Source organism: Myxocyprinus asiaticus, chromosome 23 (assembly GCF_019703515.2).
Source record: "Myxocyprinus asiaticus isolate MX2 ecotype Aquarium Trade chromosome 23, UBuf_Myxa_2, whole genome shotgun sequence".
NCBI classification, from domain to species: domain Eukaryota; kingdom Metazoa; phylum Chordata; class Actinopteri; order Cypriniformes; family Catostomidae; genus Myxocyprinus; species Myxocyprinus asiaticus.
Window position 1 is genome coordinate 30,995,342 of NC_059366.1, and position 17,820 is coordinate 31,013,161.

The window sequence follows — 17,820 nt, forward strand, 5'->3', positions numbered from 1 at the left end:
TTTCTTGTTATAGCCCAATGTTACGGATGTCCTTCATTGTCTTCTCTACTCGTGGAACCACGATTATGAGACTCACTGAGAATAGGTATGACAAACACACAAACATCAGCTGTACTATTAAGCCTATGTCACGTTAACAATTGATGTCCTATGAAAAATCTGCTTCCTGAAGTAAAACCAGTTGAGAACCACTGCCCTATCACATAGCTGGTCAGTGTTGCACACAAATAGCTTTCTTTGCATTGTAATATGTCTCCTCCATTGTCTTTCATTAAGGGATGATATTACCAAAGGCCTAAATATATTGAGGAGAGAAAAACCAGGGGGTGATACATATATGAATCTTGGTTTGGAAAAGGTATCTTTTTACCTAATAACTCCAGAATCATCCTCCAGTTTTCTGATTTGACCATATTTAAAGTTCCTGCATCAGTGATGTTGACAGCTGCTTTCCAATTGCAGGCAAATGAGCAAATATATCACGGAAATTATGGTGAGTGCCACACCGAATTAACATGCAATTTACTTCCTCTTGTATTTGGAAAGAGTGAAGCCCGAATGGAACAATGTTTTTTCACAGGGACAGCCAGTGTTATCATAGCACTGACGGACGGGGAACTAAATGACTATCAGTTTGTCACAGCACAGCAACAGGCAAGTACCCAAGCCAGTGATATCACAATGGATGTGGCTTGTTCTCTAATGGCTGTATAATCGACAATGGGATTTGCTTAGTAAGAGTGTTAACTCTCCGTTGCCTGTCTGTTTGTAGGCACAGAGGGCTCGGTCTATGGGAGCCATCGTATACTGTGTAGGTGTTAAAGACTTCAACCAGACACAGGTAACCCACAGCACCACAAGTGGTAACCTGCAATTGTTAGCTTAAGGAGCTATTTCTGCTTGATCTAACCCTTAAAGTTCGTTTAATTGGTGTAACCTAATGTATTCAGTTTGATTCAGTGATTTTAAATAATATTTTTAACTTGAATAAAACCAGTTCATTTAGATGTTACTGTACCACATACAGCACAATTTTAGGGTAACTTTTTTTTTTCAGTGCACTGAACAATGAGATGTATGATGACATGTCAGATGTTAACTCTGATTAGTGTATTGCTTTTCAGTACTGGAGATGTTTTGATGTCTCAGTTTACCTGTATTGACACTGTTGTATTGCTTCTTTAGCTGGCCACAATTGCAGATACCATTGAGCATGTATTCCCTGTAACTGGAGGATTCCAGGCCCTGGAAGGAATGATAGGCTCAGTAAGTCTCTCTCTTTCTCTCTTTATCATTGTAATTTTCACTGTCCAGTTTGGCAGGCTTTCTTTTTTTCTTCTTCTTTATAGATCATCAAGAAATCCTGCATTGAGATTTTAGCAGCTGAACCATCCAGTGTATGCGCTGGTGGTAAGAGTCAACTAAGCACATGTCACATTGTTTTTTCTAATAATTTTAAAAGAATAATATAATATACAGGTCTTGTATCATCCTGAGGCTGACTGTACATTATCCTGCTTAATACATGGCTACTTAGTATATAAATAAATAATGGACTTGAAATATTGATTTGACATTAAAAAAATATTATGTTAGAGGAAAGAGACTCCCTACGAGACATAAAACTAGTAAAGTGTCGGAGACTGGTTGTCAAAGACAATGATCAAATATACAGTAGTTTAGCAGTCATAATGCAAAAATATTTGACCACAGAATGGCACGATTGACCAATCAAAATCAAGTAATTCAGAGAGCTGTGTAATAATTTAAACATAATTTACACCTCACCGTGATTTTTTACAGTATATGCAATCCGTCAGTTACAGTAATCCAGTAATACCACAAAACCCCTCAGTGTGATTGACTCTCTGTGCTACTTTTATGAAAGCAGTGAGCAGTGCAATGGTAGCTTGTGAGTTGCACTCTCTTGCACTCCCCAGAAAATTAAAATTGATCATGTCTAGGCAGAGCTAATCCGCCTATTCGCGTCACGAGGAGACAGCACTGTAAGTGCACTCTCGCGCAGTAAGTGCATGCTAATAAGGTCATGTCAAGCCACATCCATCCTCCCTGGCTCAGTGTGGCAGTCCTGTCTGCTGAGCAGCAGCCAATTAAACAAATGGGCATTTCACTGGTTAAGGCGGAGCGGAACTGTAACGCAGTTATTCAGCTGCACCACAGATAGACAACAGATCCGATGTGGCAAACTAGGCCAGCAAGAACCAGCCAGGCAAAAAACACAGCTCTCTAATTTCACTTGAGCATTCCTAACAATAAGTTCTCTGTCACGTTGTGGGACATCAAACCCTGAAGCACATGGATGGAGAGGGAGAGAGGTTACACAGTGACCACTAGCCCATGACGGCTTATAAAACTACAATAACCCTTCAGTTAATCCGCACACCCACTGTTGCCATCTCTGCACCAAGATCTGTTTTAATTGAGTTTATTTAAATCATAATTGTTCTCCGTCATTGTACAAGTGAGTTATTATTTGTATTTGATTAGACTTAAAGGTATAATCTGTCAATGTTTACTCACCCTCGTGTTATTCCAAAACAATATAACTTACTTTTGGAACACAAAAGGAGATGTTAGGTAGAGTGTTACGGACTGACAACTTCAGTCACCATTCACTTTTTTGCTTTTTTGTTCCTTACAATGAAAGTGAATTGTGACTGAGGCTGTTAGTTCCTAATGAAGGTCAGATGGGTTTGGAACTACATGGGTTTGGAGGCAGAATTTCCTTTTTTTAATGAACTATCCCTTGAACAATCATCACATGTGTTATTTCTTTATTTCAAAATCACTAGCCCCAAACAAATCTGGACTAATGACCCCAAACCAGTCAGATTATCATGATTAATGAACATAATCCTAAATGGAAACATTGCATGACAATGAATGTCATAATTAATGGAAAATATTGTCTTGTAATTAAATTAATCCTCGAAGTAATTCACTGTGCAAATTACTATGTGCCACTGGGCTAATATTCCTACCAATATTATAGTTCAGCAGAGGATTCATTTGATTCAGTGCATGCAGATGCATGTCTGCAAAAGGGCTCTTTTTGGGGGTGTAGTTTTATCATGGTTAGTGGTTTGGTTCACTGTGGAATGGAGGCAGTTCCAGTAGCTGACAGTCTCAGGGATCAAACTGATGAGAAGTGACCAGCCCATGCAGCCTGCAAACAGGCCATCACACCCTGTTCTGAGAGCAGGCCCAGCCATCAAACGTGACAGCAATCGTTGCTTTGATTAACCCTCATGATTCTACTCGATCCCCCCACCCCCCTCCATCCCCCATTTTTAGCAATGATTGAAGTGTCCGTGCTTGGACGTGGCACTTCTGCTGTAAACAGCCTGACCCATCAAGCTCTCAGGTGTGGATGGGAAGCGTCAGCTCTCCTGTGCAGCACAGCAGGCGCGAGCAGACAGCGTACCAGCCCCTGCCCACCATCTCGCTGCTAGCGCTGCCCGCTGCCAAGCCAGTGTTGACCTTTTTACCCCTGCGCTGTCCTGTCAGAACCCGACACACTGCATCTGACAGTAACACGGGAAGAAAAGGACATGGATGTTAATGCCCGGCCTCCAAAATTAAAAGGAATTAGCCATTTCAGCTGTACGGCCGTCACATTAAGCAGGCATGAGCAAGAGATCTGGGCAAATTTAGACGCTGTGGTGGGGTGGAGAGGGGCATTTGCATGGCAGACAGGATAAGGATAATTAGAGAGGAAATGACAGGTTAATTGGATGGGATGGGAGTGGAACTTGTTTTGGTAGATCTTTGAAAAGACAACAGGCATGCTGGGAATTTTTGACTAAAACTGGCCAGCTTTTTTGCCATTCCCCAGAACCTTATGGAGAAATACTAAATGAAGGAAGTTTATAGGAATAGATCACCCAAAAATACTGTCGTCATTTACTCACCCTCAAGTTGTTCCAAACCAGTATGATGTTTTTTTGCTCAGTGGAACCCAAAAGGAGTTATTTATAGCAGAATGTCCAAGCTGCGCTGTCAAGCAAATTTTTCTGCACATAACAAATACAATTTCAGCCTGTTCCTTACACAAACCTATAATATGGCTTCAGAAGTCTTGGAAGATAATGCACTGCTTGTGTGGACTACTTTTTATAATGCTTTATGATACTTTTTTGTCATTTTTGGAGCTTGAATGAACTGGTCCCCATTCACTTTGTTTGTATGGAAGAAAGCAGCTTGGACATTCTTTAGTGTTTCATGGTAGAAAGAAATTCAGTCAGGTTCAGCACAACATGATGGTGAGTAAATAATGAGAGAATTTTTATTTTAGGATGAACTATCCCTTTAAAATGTTTTTAGCTTGCCACCCCATCCGCGTCTAGTTTAAAGGAATATTCCAGGTGCGATACAAGTTGCGCTCAATCGACAGCATTTGTGGCATCATGTAGATTACCAAAAAAATAAATAAATAAAAAAAAGCCAAAATCTGGGTTATAGTGAGGCAACTATGGAAGTGAAAGGGCCAATCCGTATGTTTAAATATTCACTTTTCAAAAGTATGGCCACAAGATACTGTATCAACAATATACATGTTAACATGATTTTAGTGTGATAAAATCACTAACTTACTAACCTTTTCTGTGTAAATATATATCCAATTTTACAACTTCGTTGCCATGACAATGTAACTTTGTAAACCCTAAAACGACTGTAAAAGATGATTTAAGATTTTTTACGGCTTAAATAATACACAAGTGTTCATAGAACAATTAATGTAATAGCTTTTATAAAATTATGTGTCACATTTCTGCCCTTAAACCCTCCAAAAAATGTCCTCATTCACTCCCATTGTAAATGCTTCACTATAACCCTGACTTTTGATTTTTTTAAAGTAAAGGAGGGACGAATCAAAATAATTTAACAATATGAATTGAACCCGGAATATTCCTTTAAGTTATCTGTTTGGGTTAATAAAGGCATATTATCTATCTTCTATATTCAGAATGTAATGCTTAAAATAGATAGTCAGGCTTACTGACGTACAAAAATATCTGGTAACACTAGTGTTATTTCTTATAGCAATGATATTCTACTGACCTTTCCATACCACTGTTTTTCCCTGATGGCACACTGCACTGAATGTTTTTTCATCCTGTGAACTTTAGGCACGTAAATGTTAAAGGTAGAACCAACACATATTTGAAGTGTAACATTATTGAGTGGACACAGAAAGGAATTTGCTCAAATCCACTCACATCTTCCTCAAACACACATAAACTGGTACTCACAGTGCCATAAGTAAGGTCATATCCACTCTGTGTCCTCTGACGCCTGCTGAGACAGGTTTAAAGTGAGCGTGTTTTTCTCTCTAACATATGCTGCTTAGCAGCCGTCAGAGAGTCTACAGCATTGCCTGAGGGGTCTCAAAGGTCAGGCAGTCAGCTTTGTTGGCCACCAACGCAGCCCCTCCAGCTACATAACTCCAAGAGATTTGTGAACCTCTTCACTTTTATTATTAGCACCACTGGAGCATATGCATTTTTTGCCCAGTTGAGTTGAGTGTTCTTGAAAGGTTAAGGATGGAAAAAATAAGGAGAATAGCCCTCCAGCTATGCACAATATAATTTCACAGTGTATGGCATTTTTTTTAAAAGGTCTACATGAGACAAATATCTAGAGAACTGGAACAGCCTTGTGGATGCATTGTGTTAAGACTGGTTAAGTAAAAATGACATCTTTCTATATATTTTTTTTATCCATTAAGTCATTTTGGTCCATTTGTTTTCTTCTTAAAAATAAATAAATAACATAATAATAGTAATAAATTCATAAGAATTTGTTTATGTATTAAAGGGAACTGCTAAATGTATAATATGTTTTTGGTTTGCGTTTCTTCAAGATTCTTTCCAAGTGGTTGTGAGGGGGAATGGATTTTTGCATGCTAGAGACATCAACCAGGTTCTGTGCAGCTTCAGAGTCAATGACACAGTAACACTGAGTAAGTAACATTACATTACAAACTGCATCTGTCTCAATGTTTTTCAATTCTGAAATGCAATTATAAGCTCTATAACTAAACACCATAAAACTAAACGGTTCAAGGAACGAAAATGGTAACAGAAAACAAAAGTTTTTGCAGAACGTATCCAAAAACGGAAAATCTACAAGTCCCCTACAATAGTTCCGGAGTGAAAACATGATTTTTAAATGCTGGTAACTGGTTAATAGCTAGTTAACTTTGTTTAAAAAACAAGTTTATTAAATAAAAGACCAAATTGTTTAACACAGTAAACTTTTGGAATAACACCCCTTCCTGTTGCCCGAAAAAATCAAGCTTCTTTATTTTTAGTAGAACATAAGCATACGCTTTGATCCTGAAGGACATGGGTAGTTTAAAAACCAATGTAAAAAAAATTAAAATTATTCGGCCCACAAAAGTGATGTTAAGTCCAAACGAAAAATGAAAAAATATTGTTTCTGCTCAGAAAAAACTATTAAAAACATTTCGTTTTTAGTTCCTGCTTGCATTACAGACCCACCTACATTTACACACTTCCATTCTGATTTACTTGTGTGGTAGCTCACCTGATAGAGTGTTGGACTTGGGATTCGGAAGACTGTGGTTCAAGACCAACCAAGCACAAGCTGATATGTGAGACAAAAGTGTCTTAGAAGCAACACAAAATAATGTGGTTAGTTTAGAAAATGTGCTTTTCATGTCACATTTCCTTTTAGAACACTATTGGTTAGGTTTAGGTGTTGGTTTAGGGTAAGGATGTCTTGTGTAAGGATATTGTTTTGTTAACCTCTCATTTGCTTTTAGGACACATTGGTTAGGTTTAGGTTTGAATTTAAGGTTAGGGAGGGACATTTTACCCTTAACATTCAAAGGTGGGATTACAACACCATTTGGGGTGGGACTATCTATTATTTAACCAATGGAAAATGGGAGGGATTGTTTTGGATACATGTTTGAAAACAAATTTTTGCAATTCTGTTTAGTGCCACTATTGGCACAGAAAATACACACTTTACCTTTAAATGTAATAAAATACATAAATTTAACATTTTTCCATTTACTTAATTTTCAGATGAAAGGCCTGTCAGTGTTGAAGATACACTCCTCCTTTGCCCTGCACCAATCATAAATGAGGCTGGAAAGTAGGTGCTTTTCTACCTTTTTTGATCTTAATGTATTACATGTTGGTACCCTTGAAAAATTCATTTGGAATTTGGAGTCAATGACATTTGGAATTATTCTTATCAGTCAATCCGTACACACACTAACACATCAAGACAGCAGGCATGTGGTGTAAAAAGCCCAAGATGAGCATATAATTAGCCTCTATGAGAGATTACCCACCAAGCTTGGGCTTGACCTGTACGAAGTTTACAGTGAGTGTGCATGTTAGCCCAAGGCTCTGGTGGTGAGAAAGAAAAGAACAGACAGTGAAATACAGAGCCTTCTGTATCCACATTAGCCAGAGCAGAGCCCCACAGAGTGGCTACAGGTTCCTTTGAGGCCCTCCACAACAAATGAGCTGCTGCCAGCGGCCCGTTTTCCTTCAAACCCCCTTAATAATTATAAGTACTGCGGGCTCTAGACACCTTAAGGATTTAATCTGTCTTGTTCTTGTCAGGAAGATTCCTTGAGATAGTTTGAGCCTCCCCTGATGTCTTCCAAAGTGGGAGTGTCTCATGGCACCTTAAGAAAAATAGGGTCATTTTTTTACACTTGGTCTGTATACATCAGAATCCCACTGTATTGCATGTGACAAAAGCAGATGGTGTTGACGTATCAATATTCAACACTACAAATCATTTGAAACAATTGATTGCGAGTCATGTATTCTTGGCCATGTTTATTTCATAACACCAAATTGGCCCCAATTCACTTCCATTGTAAGTGCCTCACTGTAACCCAGATTTTTGTTTTTTGTTTTTAAAGAAAAGGTGGGTCGAATCCAAATTATTTTTTGTGGTGATCAATATTATGCCACAAATGCTGTCGATTGAGCTTAACTTGTATTGAACCCGGAATGTTCCTTTAACGTTTACGGATTGGCGCCATTCACTTCCATTGTAAGTGCCTCACTGTAACCCAGATTTTTTTATTTTTTTAAAGAAAAGGAGAGGCGAGTCCAAATGAATTTTTGTGGTAATCAACATTATGCCTCAAATGCGTTCGATTGTGCTTAACTTGTATTGAACCCTGAATATTCTATCCTTTCATTTTTGAGGGGTGAGAAAAAGCTATTTTAGGGCAAAGACAACCCTGTCCTTCTATGCATCCATGTCTCATGAGACGAAGCTGTCAGCGCTGTCACCTAAACGCATGGTGACTGAGAGGCCTCCTAAAGATGTGTTCAAAAAGAGCCAGCCGCTTCCTGATTGATGGAAAATGAGATGGATCTGTCATTGGACCTCCCCTCCACCCAATCCCCCCAAATCCTGTTGTGCCCCCTTTCAACCCATCCCCCACCCTGCCAACATAGTGGCACTGGAAGGGGTCTGCAGGACAGAAATGAGAGAGAGAAAGAGAGGAGATGGGGCAATACTCCTTTAGTTACTTATTTTCAGCTTCGACTTCAAATACCCCACCGAAGCATGGAAAGAGGGGTTGCCTAAATCTAGAAAGCTGAGACCTCTACCAGCAGACCAGCGCTTTAAGTGCCTATGGTAGAGCCAAACAAGGAAGCATCTCTGATGTTGAGGAGCAATCACATTCAAGGATTCACATTCAAGCAATCAAATCACACTGTCGGTTTCAATATTTTTCGTAGTTCTTCATGGGCTGTCATCCATTACATGGCAAAGCCTTCCTTTTCTTCTCTCTCTGTCAAGATTTTAAAACTAGATTTAGTTCTAAGATATTCATATCACATTTGGAAGTCTCCGATGAGGAGAGTATAAATTTAAGAACCCTAAATGGAAGATTTTATTGCTTAGATGTTGCTTTGCAAAAGCTTGAGACTTAAAAGTCTAAATTGTCTCTGATACAATTTCTTAGGAGAAATAAAAATAAAAACATATGAGACAGTTGTTCACATACACTTAGACTATGCAGTTTATGTAGATGTTTGAGTTCATAAGGAAATGTCTGTTTTCTGATTGATCAGTTCTGAGCACATTGTGAGATTGTTGAGATCTCTTCTGAAACTCTAGAGGAGACACATCTTGGCCTACTTTTTACAGTCTCGTTGGCCTGTTGTCTGCATTCTGGGATGTAAAAACTAAATTTAGACATGCATAGTCGTGCTTTGCTTCCTTACTTATCAGTCAAGTTCTTGTGCCTACATGCTTCAAGCCTGCTGGTCTTTGAGAGTTGTTTTCCATCCAAATGGAATGCAGTGAGAGTCATTCAAGCATCAACATTATTCACTCTGCTGAAGGATTTTATATCCTGGATCCTGATACCACATTTTACTAAGAAGATACTGAACTTATCTTAATGGCTTTTAAAAATAATCCCATTACAAGCTTACACAAGTCCATCAAAGGAATGTAATGAATACGCTTTTTTCAAAGGGTGTGACTATGTGTCTGTGTTATGTTGCAGGGTGATATACCTGCAGGTTAGCATGAATGAGGGTTTGTCCTACATCACAAGCTCAGTGCACATCACCACCACTGAATGTGTAAGTACATCTGTCTTCTTGCCTTTTGTTGTGATACAAATCAATAACTCCCTTGATAGTGATTCGCCCTCTTTGAATGTCTTTCTCAAAGGCTATTCAACTTTGTCATTTGCTATCTACTACTTATTTGTTTCCTTTCCCTTCTCTCGTTCCCCTTTTCCTTTTTTGAGGTCTCCTCTGCTTTCTTTCATCAGAGGAGTCTGGTTTTCTCACGTAAGTTAACATTAGCTGCGAAAAGACATTTTATCTCTTATAGCACTTATTTCCCTTTGTAATAATGTGAAACACCTCTGATACAGGAATAGTTCACACAGAAATGAGAAATTTGTCATCATTTACTCACCCCCACATTGCTCTGCACCATACATTATTTTCTTTCATCTGTCGATAGGCTGAATGTCCGAGCTGCTCTTTTACATACAAAGAGAGTTGTTGGTGAATTACACTTCCAGGCTTTAAAAAAGGACAAAAAGCACCATAAAAGCAATCCGTACAACTAGCGTGCTATAGTTGTTATTGCTTAAGTCTTCTAAAGCTATATTATAGCTTTGTGTGAGCTCTCAAATCAAATGACAAATTATACCTTTAGATGCCTAGTGCTAGGTTTGATGTCATTGATGGCAAACGCCATTGGTACTTGTGTGTCTCGTAAACAATCCCGATGGGGCAATTTGAAATATATACTCAACTGTGAATTATGTACAAGAGCTACGGTGGAGGGGAAGATTAGCAGTAAACAACGAATACAATTTTTGTCTGAGCCTCATACAAAACAGTTTTATGGTGAACTATACCTTTAACCTCCTGCTCCCAACATATTCATTTGTGTTATCCAAATGATACTTATGAATATCTGTGTGTTTCTCTCTGAGAGCAGTTTGATGGAACCATCCTGCTCATCTCATTACTGGTTGTTTTCCTGTTGTTGGGTCTGGTGCTGATGTGGTGGTTCTGGCCCCTGTGCTGTACAGTGGTATGTCTTTCTCTTAGGTTGAAGCAGTACACAGTGCTGGGTAGTAACTGATTACATGTAGTCTGATTACGTAATCAGACACAAAAATGGAGTACTTGTAATTGGATTAAATGACATTTTTAAATACTTGTAATCGGACTAGAGTTACTTTTTATAGATTACATGACTACATTTTAGCAAGGCAACGGCAGTAAATTGTTAATTTATTTTTGATCCTTTTATATTGTTATTGTTGTGGGAGGCTTTGCTTAGATTTTATTGTTTCACTAACAATTATTTTTCTTTCAGGTCATCATGGAACCGCCACCACCCCCTCCCCCTGAACCTGTGAGTCTATCTCATACAGTTCTGTAATCTGATATATGGCCATCAAGTTCAGAAATTAAGGGAGCCTTAATTTCTGACCCTGATGGCCATATAAAAACATATATGAAACATAATATTTATTAATAACAAATTATAGTTCATATATTTGTGCATTTAGTGTATGGACATATTCAAATTCAACTATTATTTGGAAAATATGTTTCAGAAATGAAAGCGGACATTATTCCAGTAATTTGAAATATTTGTTGATATAAGTATGTGACTTTTTTTGTATCAGAGAAAAGCATATATGGGCATACATCTAACGTGTTTTAAATACTTTGCCATTTACTGTATCACATTTCTACATGACCGTGTGTGTGTATGAGTGTGTGTGTTTAGCCACAACCATAAACACTCATTAGCCAATATATTTTACAGCCGTTGTGAATCAGGGCACTAAAAACACATTACATGTGATAAAAGCGAATATGCCAGAAATGGCATCATTCCTTGCAAACCACATTCCCTAACTCTGCCAAAATCTGCTTACTGTTAGTGCAACTGCTTGGAAAGACTGTCTAACACCATTTAAGGGCATTTTTTTACCCCAGCTACACACTCAGTGTTTGTCGGTTCACTTTGAGCAGACTAAACTCGTGAGGAAAGCCACAGCCATGTAAATAAAGACAAGTGAGTAGTGTAAGTGGACACAGTGGAGACCACAGACTAAACTGCAGGACTGAATGGCAGAATGCATAAAAAAAGCTCATAATGATCCTCTTGTGCTTGCTTTGTTCTCAGAGGTCAAAGGCAAGCAGTCAGTGTGGCTGATAGAAAATAAAAGAGCTTTGTAGAAATGGCTTTAGAGTGTGCATCTGTGCTTCTTAACACTGAGAGTGCAAACAAGGCGCTCTGTCTCTGGGGCTTCAATAGATGGAAGTCGCCCTTTGATTTGGAGACACAATGCGGTTGCTAGTTTTGCGGTTAACATAATTTGACTGTCTTTGTGTTTATTCTATCTGTTTATACTAATGCGTAGAGAATGCTAACAGTGAATTTAAATTAATTTCACCAAAATAAAAGCACAATGGCAACAATGTGGATGTTGTTTTCAAACCAGATTTTACATTGACATCAAGTAGCGTCCCAGCTTGGTACCAAAATAGTTTATTGTACAAAAGCAAAAATGTCCTCAAAATCAAACAGTACAATTTATTAGTTTTACAATGGACTGCATAGGCCCAACAATATGCAAAACAACAACAGAAAAGTGATTTACCAGTGAACCGTTTTTTAGTTAAGTGCGGGTTGTATTATCTTTTATCTTGCATAAGTTTGTTTATGGTTTCAAGGATGAGAGCATGCTATGTGACCTGTCCTTGCTGGCATCTGCCCAATTTGGCTGGCTTCTACCAAGTGACTGATGAATTTGCACCAAAATACCATTTTTGGATGAGTTTGACTGGACACATGGCATTTGACATCAACAAAAAATTATGGGAAAAGTTTTAGTCCCTTGTTAAAGTTAGAATATACTGTAAGTCTATTTATTTTGACATTTTATGCACGATTAAATGTTTAGGTTAATTGTAATTTTATGATTTACTGTCCACGACCCTTGCACAACAGACCTGTGATAAATGTTAGGGTTGCAACCCACCAGTTGAGAACCACTCCATACTGAAGTACGAAGACAGCTTTTTGATAATCATTTCTAGTGTGATATTAGTTGAAGTTTCCAAGTGTGTATGTGTGTTTGCTCAACAGGAGTCTGATGATGAAGATGGCATGCCCAAGAAGAAGTGGCCCACAGTAGATGCATCCTACTATGGAGGAAGAGGAGTCGGTGGAATCAAACGGATGGAGGTGATGTTGTCTGTGGTGCACATTCTCTTGTACACGGGGTGCAGTTCGGCTTTCTATAGGGTGTCATTTTATCAAAGGTTAACATAGGCTATGGGGGATTAAAGACCACACATGACGAGTGATGTTATGGACCCTTAAGCTATTACAGCACAAGGTCATTGTGACCTCAAATGCTCCTTGTCTGCCTGATACCAAAACTAGATGGTATGACATCAGAAAAACATGTTGATGCCTGTAGATTTAAGCCTGTAATTTACAAAAACAGCAGTACTGAAAGACCTATGAATTATTGTCCTTTGTAAAATAGACACCTTTTTTCACACCTACAGGGTCTATTACATGTTTAGTGCACTCAAAGGCACTAATGTTAATGTAACCTTTTGTCAAATAGCTATAGATGAACACACACACATATATACACACACGCACACACACTAGAAAGCTTCTTGATAGTGTTTTTCATGTGGAAACAGCCTATTCCCATAGTTTCTGTAGGTTAAAGTGTTCCTGTGGTCTGAAGGTGCGCTGGGGCAACAGGGGTTCCACTGAGGAAGGAGCCAAACTGGAGAAGCCAAAGAATGCTGTAGTGAAAATGCCTGAACAGGAGTATGAGCCCTATGAACCCAAACCCAGAAAGCCTGGTGGGGGCAAAGCTGCCCACCATAGAAAGTGGTACAGTCCTATTCAGGTACAGGAGTGTTTTTTTCCCCCTGTAAATTCTTCTCTATGTAATAAATTCACTCTTGAATGTCATTTCGATGAGACTCTGAAATAACTACCTCAATAGACCAACTCTCTGAAACATGTTAAGGACAAACAGTGTTTGAAACGTAGACTTTTTTCTGTCTTAGGGGAAACTGGATGCTTTGTGGGCCCTTTTCCGTCGAGGATACAACCAGGTGTCACTCATGAGACCTCAGCCTGGAGATCAGGTACGAAATTCACCCATTCAAGATACAGACCCAATACTCTGCTTCAGCATTGTGAAATGACACCATTATTACTGAAGATGACAATGGATTTTCTGCAACTGAAGAAATGCAATCATGCATTGGGAACACTTTATAAAAAGGTTTTAGTTGTTAACATTAGTAATGCTTTATGTATCATGAACCAACAATGATTTTGTTTATTTATTAATCTTGATTCATGTCCAATTGTTAATGTTAGTTCGGAATATATTAATCAGTGTTAACATATGCTTAAAAACATATTAGTATATTTTGAAATTGATCATTTTGTTTAAAAGTGTTGTTCATTGATACAGTAGCTCATGTTAACTAAAATTGTTAACTGTTGCTAACAAATACAACCTTATTGTAAAGTGTTATCATAACATTTCCATTTTTGCTCATAAGAAAGATCTACCAAGCTTCATAGTGCTTTTGTTTAGATTATTCTAATGTTGTATTCTTCAAGTCCATTTCTGCTCGTTTCAATGGCCGAATCCACCTTCAAGCTGTTCCTCAAAATAGGTAAAAGAGCTGGTATATTTAAATTGTTTATTTTATTTATTTTAAACTTACAGGTTTTCCCAATCTGAAACCTGCTATGTTAGATCAAGTATACTGTATAAAATAAACATTAAAACTGTTTCATGTGGAAAATTTGAAAGTTTCCAATCAGTCAAAGCCTGAATGGTACCTTTTCACATTTCCGGGTTTGGAATGTGGAACTATAGCGGTGTAAACTTCTATAGTGGTGAATGAAAGACCACATCAAAAATAATTTTTGCTTTCCCATTTTTTCGAACAGCAAAAGAAAAAAATCCACCATTACGTTTCCACAACTTAATATAACACAAAGAATAATGTTATACATTCACATTAAACAATTAAAAAATTGAAAATGCAAAAGATTTTACAAGATTAAATTGAAGCGGGAATGCATCATCAGTCTGTGAAATGGGTCCATGGTTCATGCGTTTTCCCTCAAGCACATTAGTTCATTATAAGACAGTGTGACTTTCCCACCCCTAGACATAGCAGAGACAGGAAATAGCAGTCTAATTGTGTTCTGTATTCTCATGCTGCTCATAATTCCTCCTTACATGGAGCGGTCGTGTGGCTGAGCACAGTCTCTCATTCTCCTGCTCCTTTTGTAAGAGACATCCCTCAGTGTCTGAGCCTGCTCTCTCCACACCCCACATTATTCCATCAGCACAAGCTGTGTCATGGCAACACATCTGTGTGGCTATGAAAGACATCTTTCATGTGGGCCGCAGTGTCACAGGCTGTACAGTATGATCCTATTGAAATGGGCAGGCTATAACTCCACTGCCACTGTAGATGGACTGATCTGATTTACTTTTGTTTTATTCTTCATGGCTCCATAATGGGCCTCTTGTCTGAGGGACCGCAAGTGTCCAGCTGCTATATGTACTCAGCATGAGCTTTAAAAGATGCTGGTAAAGGCAGCAGACTCTGTAAAGGAGTTGCTTTGGGTGGAAACAGCTGTGCCATTCAGGGGCAAAGTTGTGTGTTTCATGCCCACCTGCAGCACAATGCACCATGAGCTTTGCTTGCCTAGACAGCAGCTACACAAACAGCTCGCTGTGCCCAAACTAGAGCTTTGCTCAGCTAGACAGTCTAATCTCTATATTAGTCTGTATCTCTATCCCTTTATAATTCATTGCCTTTCTTTGCCTTTTGCTGTGACTTTTTCTCTGTCTGTCCCTTCCCCCTACTTTGCTATCTGTATTTCCGCATGACTCCAAAATTAATCAAAATAAAATGGAAAATACCTCATTCATTTTAATTGTAGTTTTTGACAAAACCCACTTTTTAACCTGCCAGTAAACATGAAAATGCATCAAGATGGCAATAAACAGGCCTGATAAATGTAATGGTCTCAAATATATTTAAATGACATGAGTTAACGCAATAATGTACAGACTCCAATCAAACTTTGTTTTGTAGATAATATCACCTAAGGCTGTGCTGCTGTTTTGTACAGTTTCTTCTTTTAAAGAAATTTAAGATTAATGTTTGAAAATCTTCAATACTAGGCTTTGTTTACCATTCAAAATGTAATTGACAGCATTGCTGCCTTATATTTGTACACTTTTGCACAGGCCAACACTTTTTATATTATTAATGAGCAGTTATCAAAATGTTTAAAGCCTTTAAAGTCAGATCAGCTATCTTTTATTTTGAATGAATGCTTAACATTAAGTATGACCTGAGCTAATGTGTTACATAAATGATTCAGAGGTCAAACTCTTTCTCCAGAGGCCTCAGTGCACACATTGTGATGCAGAGGTGACAGCTTTGCTTTATTGCATTTTTAGTTGTTGTGTAAAGAAAGAAGCAATTGTTGTTGAAAGTCTTTTTGTCTGCCCAGTTTACAAACTTCACCTCACATGGCCAGTATCTGCCCCCTCACGTCGGAGAGCCATTTGAGATAAAGAAAATCTCTGGAATAGAGTGTTTTTCCACAGGAATGTAAAAGTTGTGACAAGAAGGATTCTGGTTAACAGAAGGAAGTGGCTTTTTTTTATTATTATTATTTTTCCCCTTTTCTCCCCAATTTGGAATGCCCAATCCCCAATGCGCTCTAAGTCCTCATGGTGGCGTAGTGACTCGCCTCAATCTGGGTGGCAGAGGATGAATCTCAGTTGCCTCTGCGATCATCAATCCGCACATCACGTGACTTGTTTAGCGCGTTACCGTGGAGACATAGCGTGTGTGGAGGCTTTACGCTATTCTCCGCAGCATCCATGCACAACTCACCATGCGCCCCACCGAGAGCGAGAACCACATTATGTCTAAGCACATTATAGCAACCACGAGGAGGTTACCCAATTTGTGACTGTACCCTCCCTAGCAACCAGGCCAGTTGGTTGCTTAGGAGACCTGGCTGGAGTCACTCAGCACGCCCTGGATTCGAACTCGTGACTCCAGGGGTGGTAGTCAGCGTCTTTACATGCTGAGCTACCCAGGCCCCAGGAAGTGGCTTTTTAACATAATTTAAGGGTGAATGACATGCTGCTCCAATTGTTCTCAGGGATTCCCCTCTCATGTGCCTATCTGCCCAGTGTTGCCAGTTCTTGTTTTTTTTATTTTTTATAAAGCAATATGCTCAGTCAACAAGCCTAAAATAAACAATTTGCCTCAATAAAATAAACCTAAATAAGTTCACCAATAAGCATAAATATTTTTTTATAAATCAAGGAGAATTGCTTGATTGCATTGATCTGTTTTTTTATTTTAAATTACCCTTAACCCTTAAATGCATACATCGGGTCTTTAGTGACCCGGGACCTCATTCCACCCCCTTTACCTCATCCATTTTTTGGAGTTATCCCTCCACCTCTTCATTATTCCTCAACCTTTCTCTTATAAATAATGTAAATAACATTAAAAAAAGGCCAAAATTGCTAAAAGTATATATTTTCCTTATTGCTTAATTACTAAGACATCGTTTACACCTTGTATTATGGTGAGTTTTTGATGATCCGATCACGTGGTCAGCACTAAATACAGGTCTAAACGGGGTCTAAAACCACATATGAATGTGGTCATATGATCACAAAAACCACATATGAATGTGGTCAAAAACGCATCTGACCGCATCACATTTGAGTTGTAAACGCTAATCCATCCTGAATGCGTCCAAGCAGCAGCAAAGCGCCACCCCTCACCTGTCAATCAACCACTGCGCTGAAACAAGAGTTTAAACTTTGCCGGTTATGAGCTGTTTAAAAGGAAATAACCATCCGATCGAAAAATTTAAAAAAGCGGATATACACTGATGAGCCAAAACATTATGACCACTCACAGGTGAAGTGAATAACATTTATCATCTCCTAACAAGGCCACATGTCAAGGTCTTGGGAGATTAGATGGTTAGCGAACAATCAGTTTTCGTAGTCAACGTGTTGAATGCAGGAGAAAAGATCTGAGCGACTTTGACATGGGCCAAATTGTTATGGCCAGACGATAGGGTCAGAGCATCTCTGAAATGGCAAGGCTTGTGGAGGGACAAACCACAAACCGGCGACAGGGTGTTGAGCCCAAGGCTCATCGATGCACGAGGGCAACGAAGGCT

At 38.8% G+C, this 17,820-nt stretch overlaps 1 protein-coding gene across 4 annotated transcripts in view; it reads left to right on the top strand.

Moving 5' to 3' along the window:
• The window catches only part of LOC127414151 (anthrax toxin receptor 1-like), a 32,948-nt gene that overhangs the window by 4,684 nt on the left and 10,444 nt on the right, over window positions 1–17,820 (top strand). Inside the window, exons 3-18 of one of the 4 annotated variants that reach the window (XM_051651938.1) lie at window positions 14–85; window positions 277–358; window positions 463–493; window positions 581–654; window positions 773–841; window positions 1,186–1,266; window positions 1,350–1,410; window positions 5,885–5,983; window positions 6,566–6,637; window positions 7,077–7,146; window positions 9,545–9,623; window positions 10,498–10,596; window positions 10,885–10,923; window positions 12,673–12,771; window positions 13,292–13,459; window positions 13,623–13,703. In XM_051651938.1, coding sequence (XP_051507898.1) covers window positions 14–85; window positions 277–358; window positions 463–493; window positions 581–654; window positions 773–841; window positions 1,186–1,266; window positions 1,350–1,410; window positions 5,885–5,983; window positions 6,566–6,637; window positions 7,077–7,146; window positions 9,545–9,623; window positions 10,498–10,596; window positions 10,885–10,923; window positions 12,673–12,771; window positions 13,292–13,459; window positions 13,623–13,703 — 1,276 coding nt within the window. The remainder of the gene's footprint in view (window positions 1–13; window positions 86–276; window positions 359–462; window positions 494–580; window positions 655–772; window positions 842–1,185; window positions 1,267–1,349; window positions 1,411–5,884; window positions 5,984–6,565; window positions 6,638–7,076; window positions 7,147–9,544; window positions 9,624–10,497; window positions 10,597–10,884; window positions 10,924–12,672; window positions 12,772–13,291; window positions 13,460–13,622; window positions 13,704–17,820) is intronic. The other 3 variants (XM_051651939.1, XM_051651940.1, XM_051651941.1) reach the window with 3 other exon arrangements.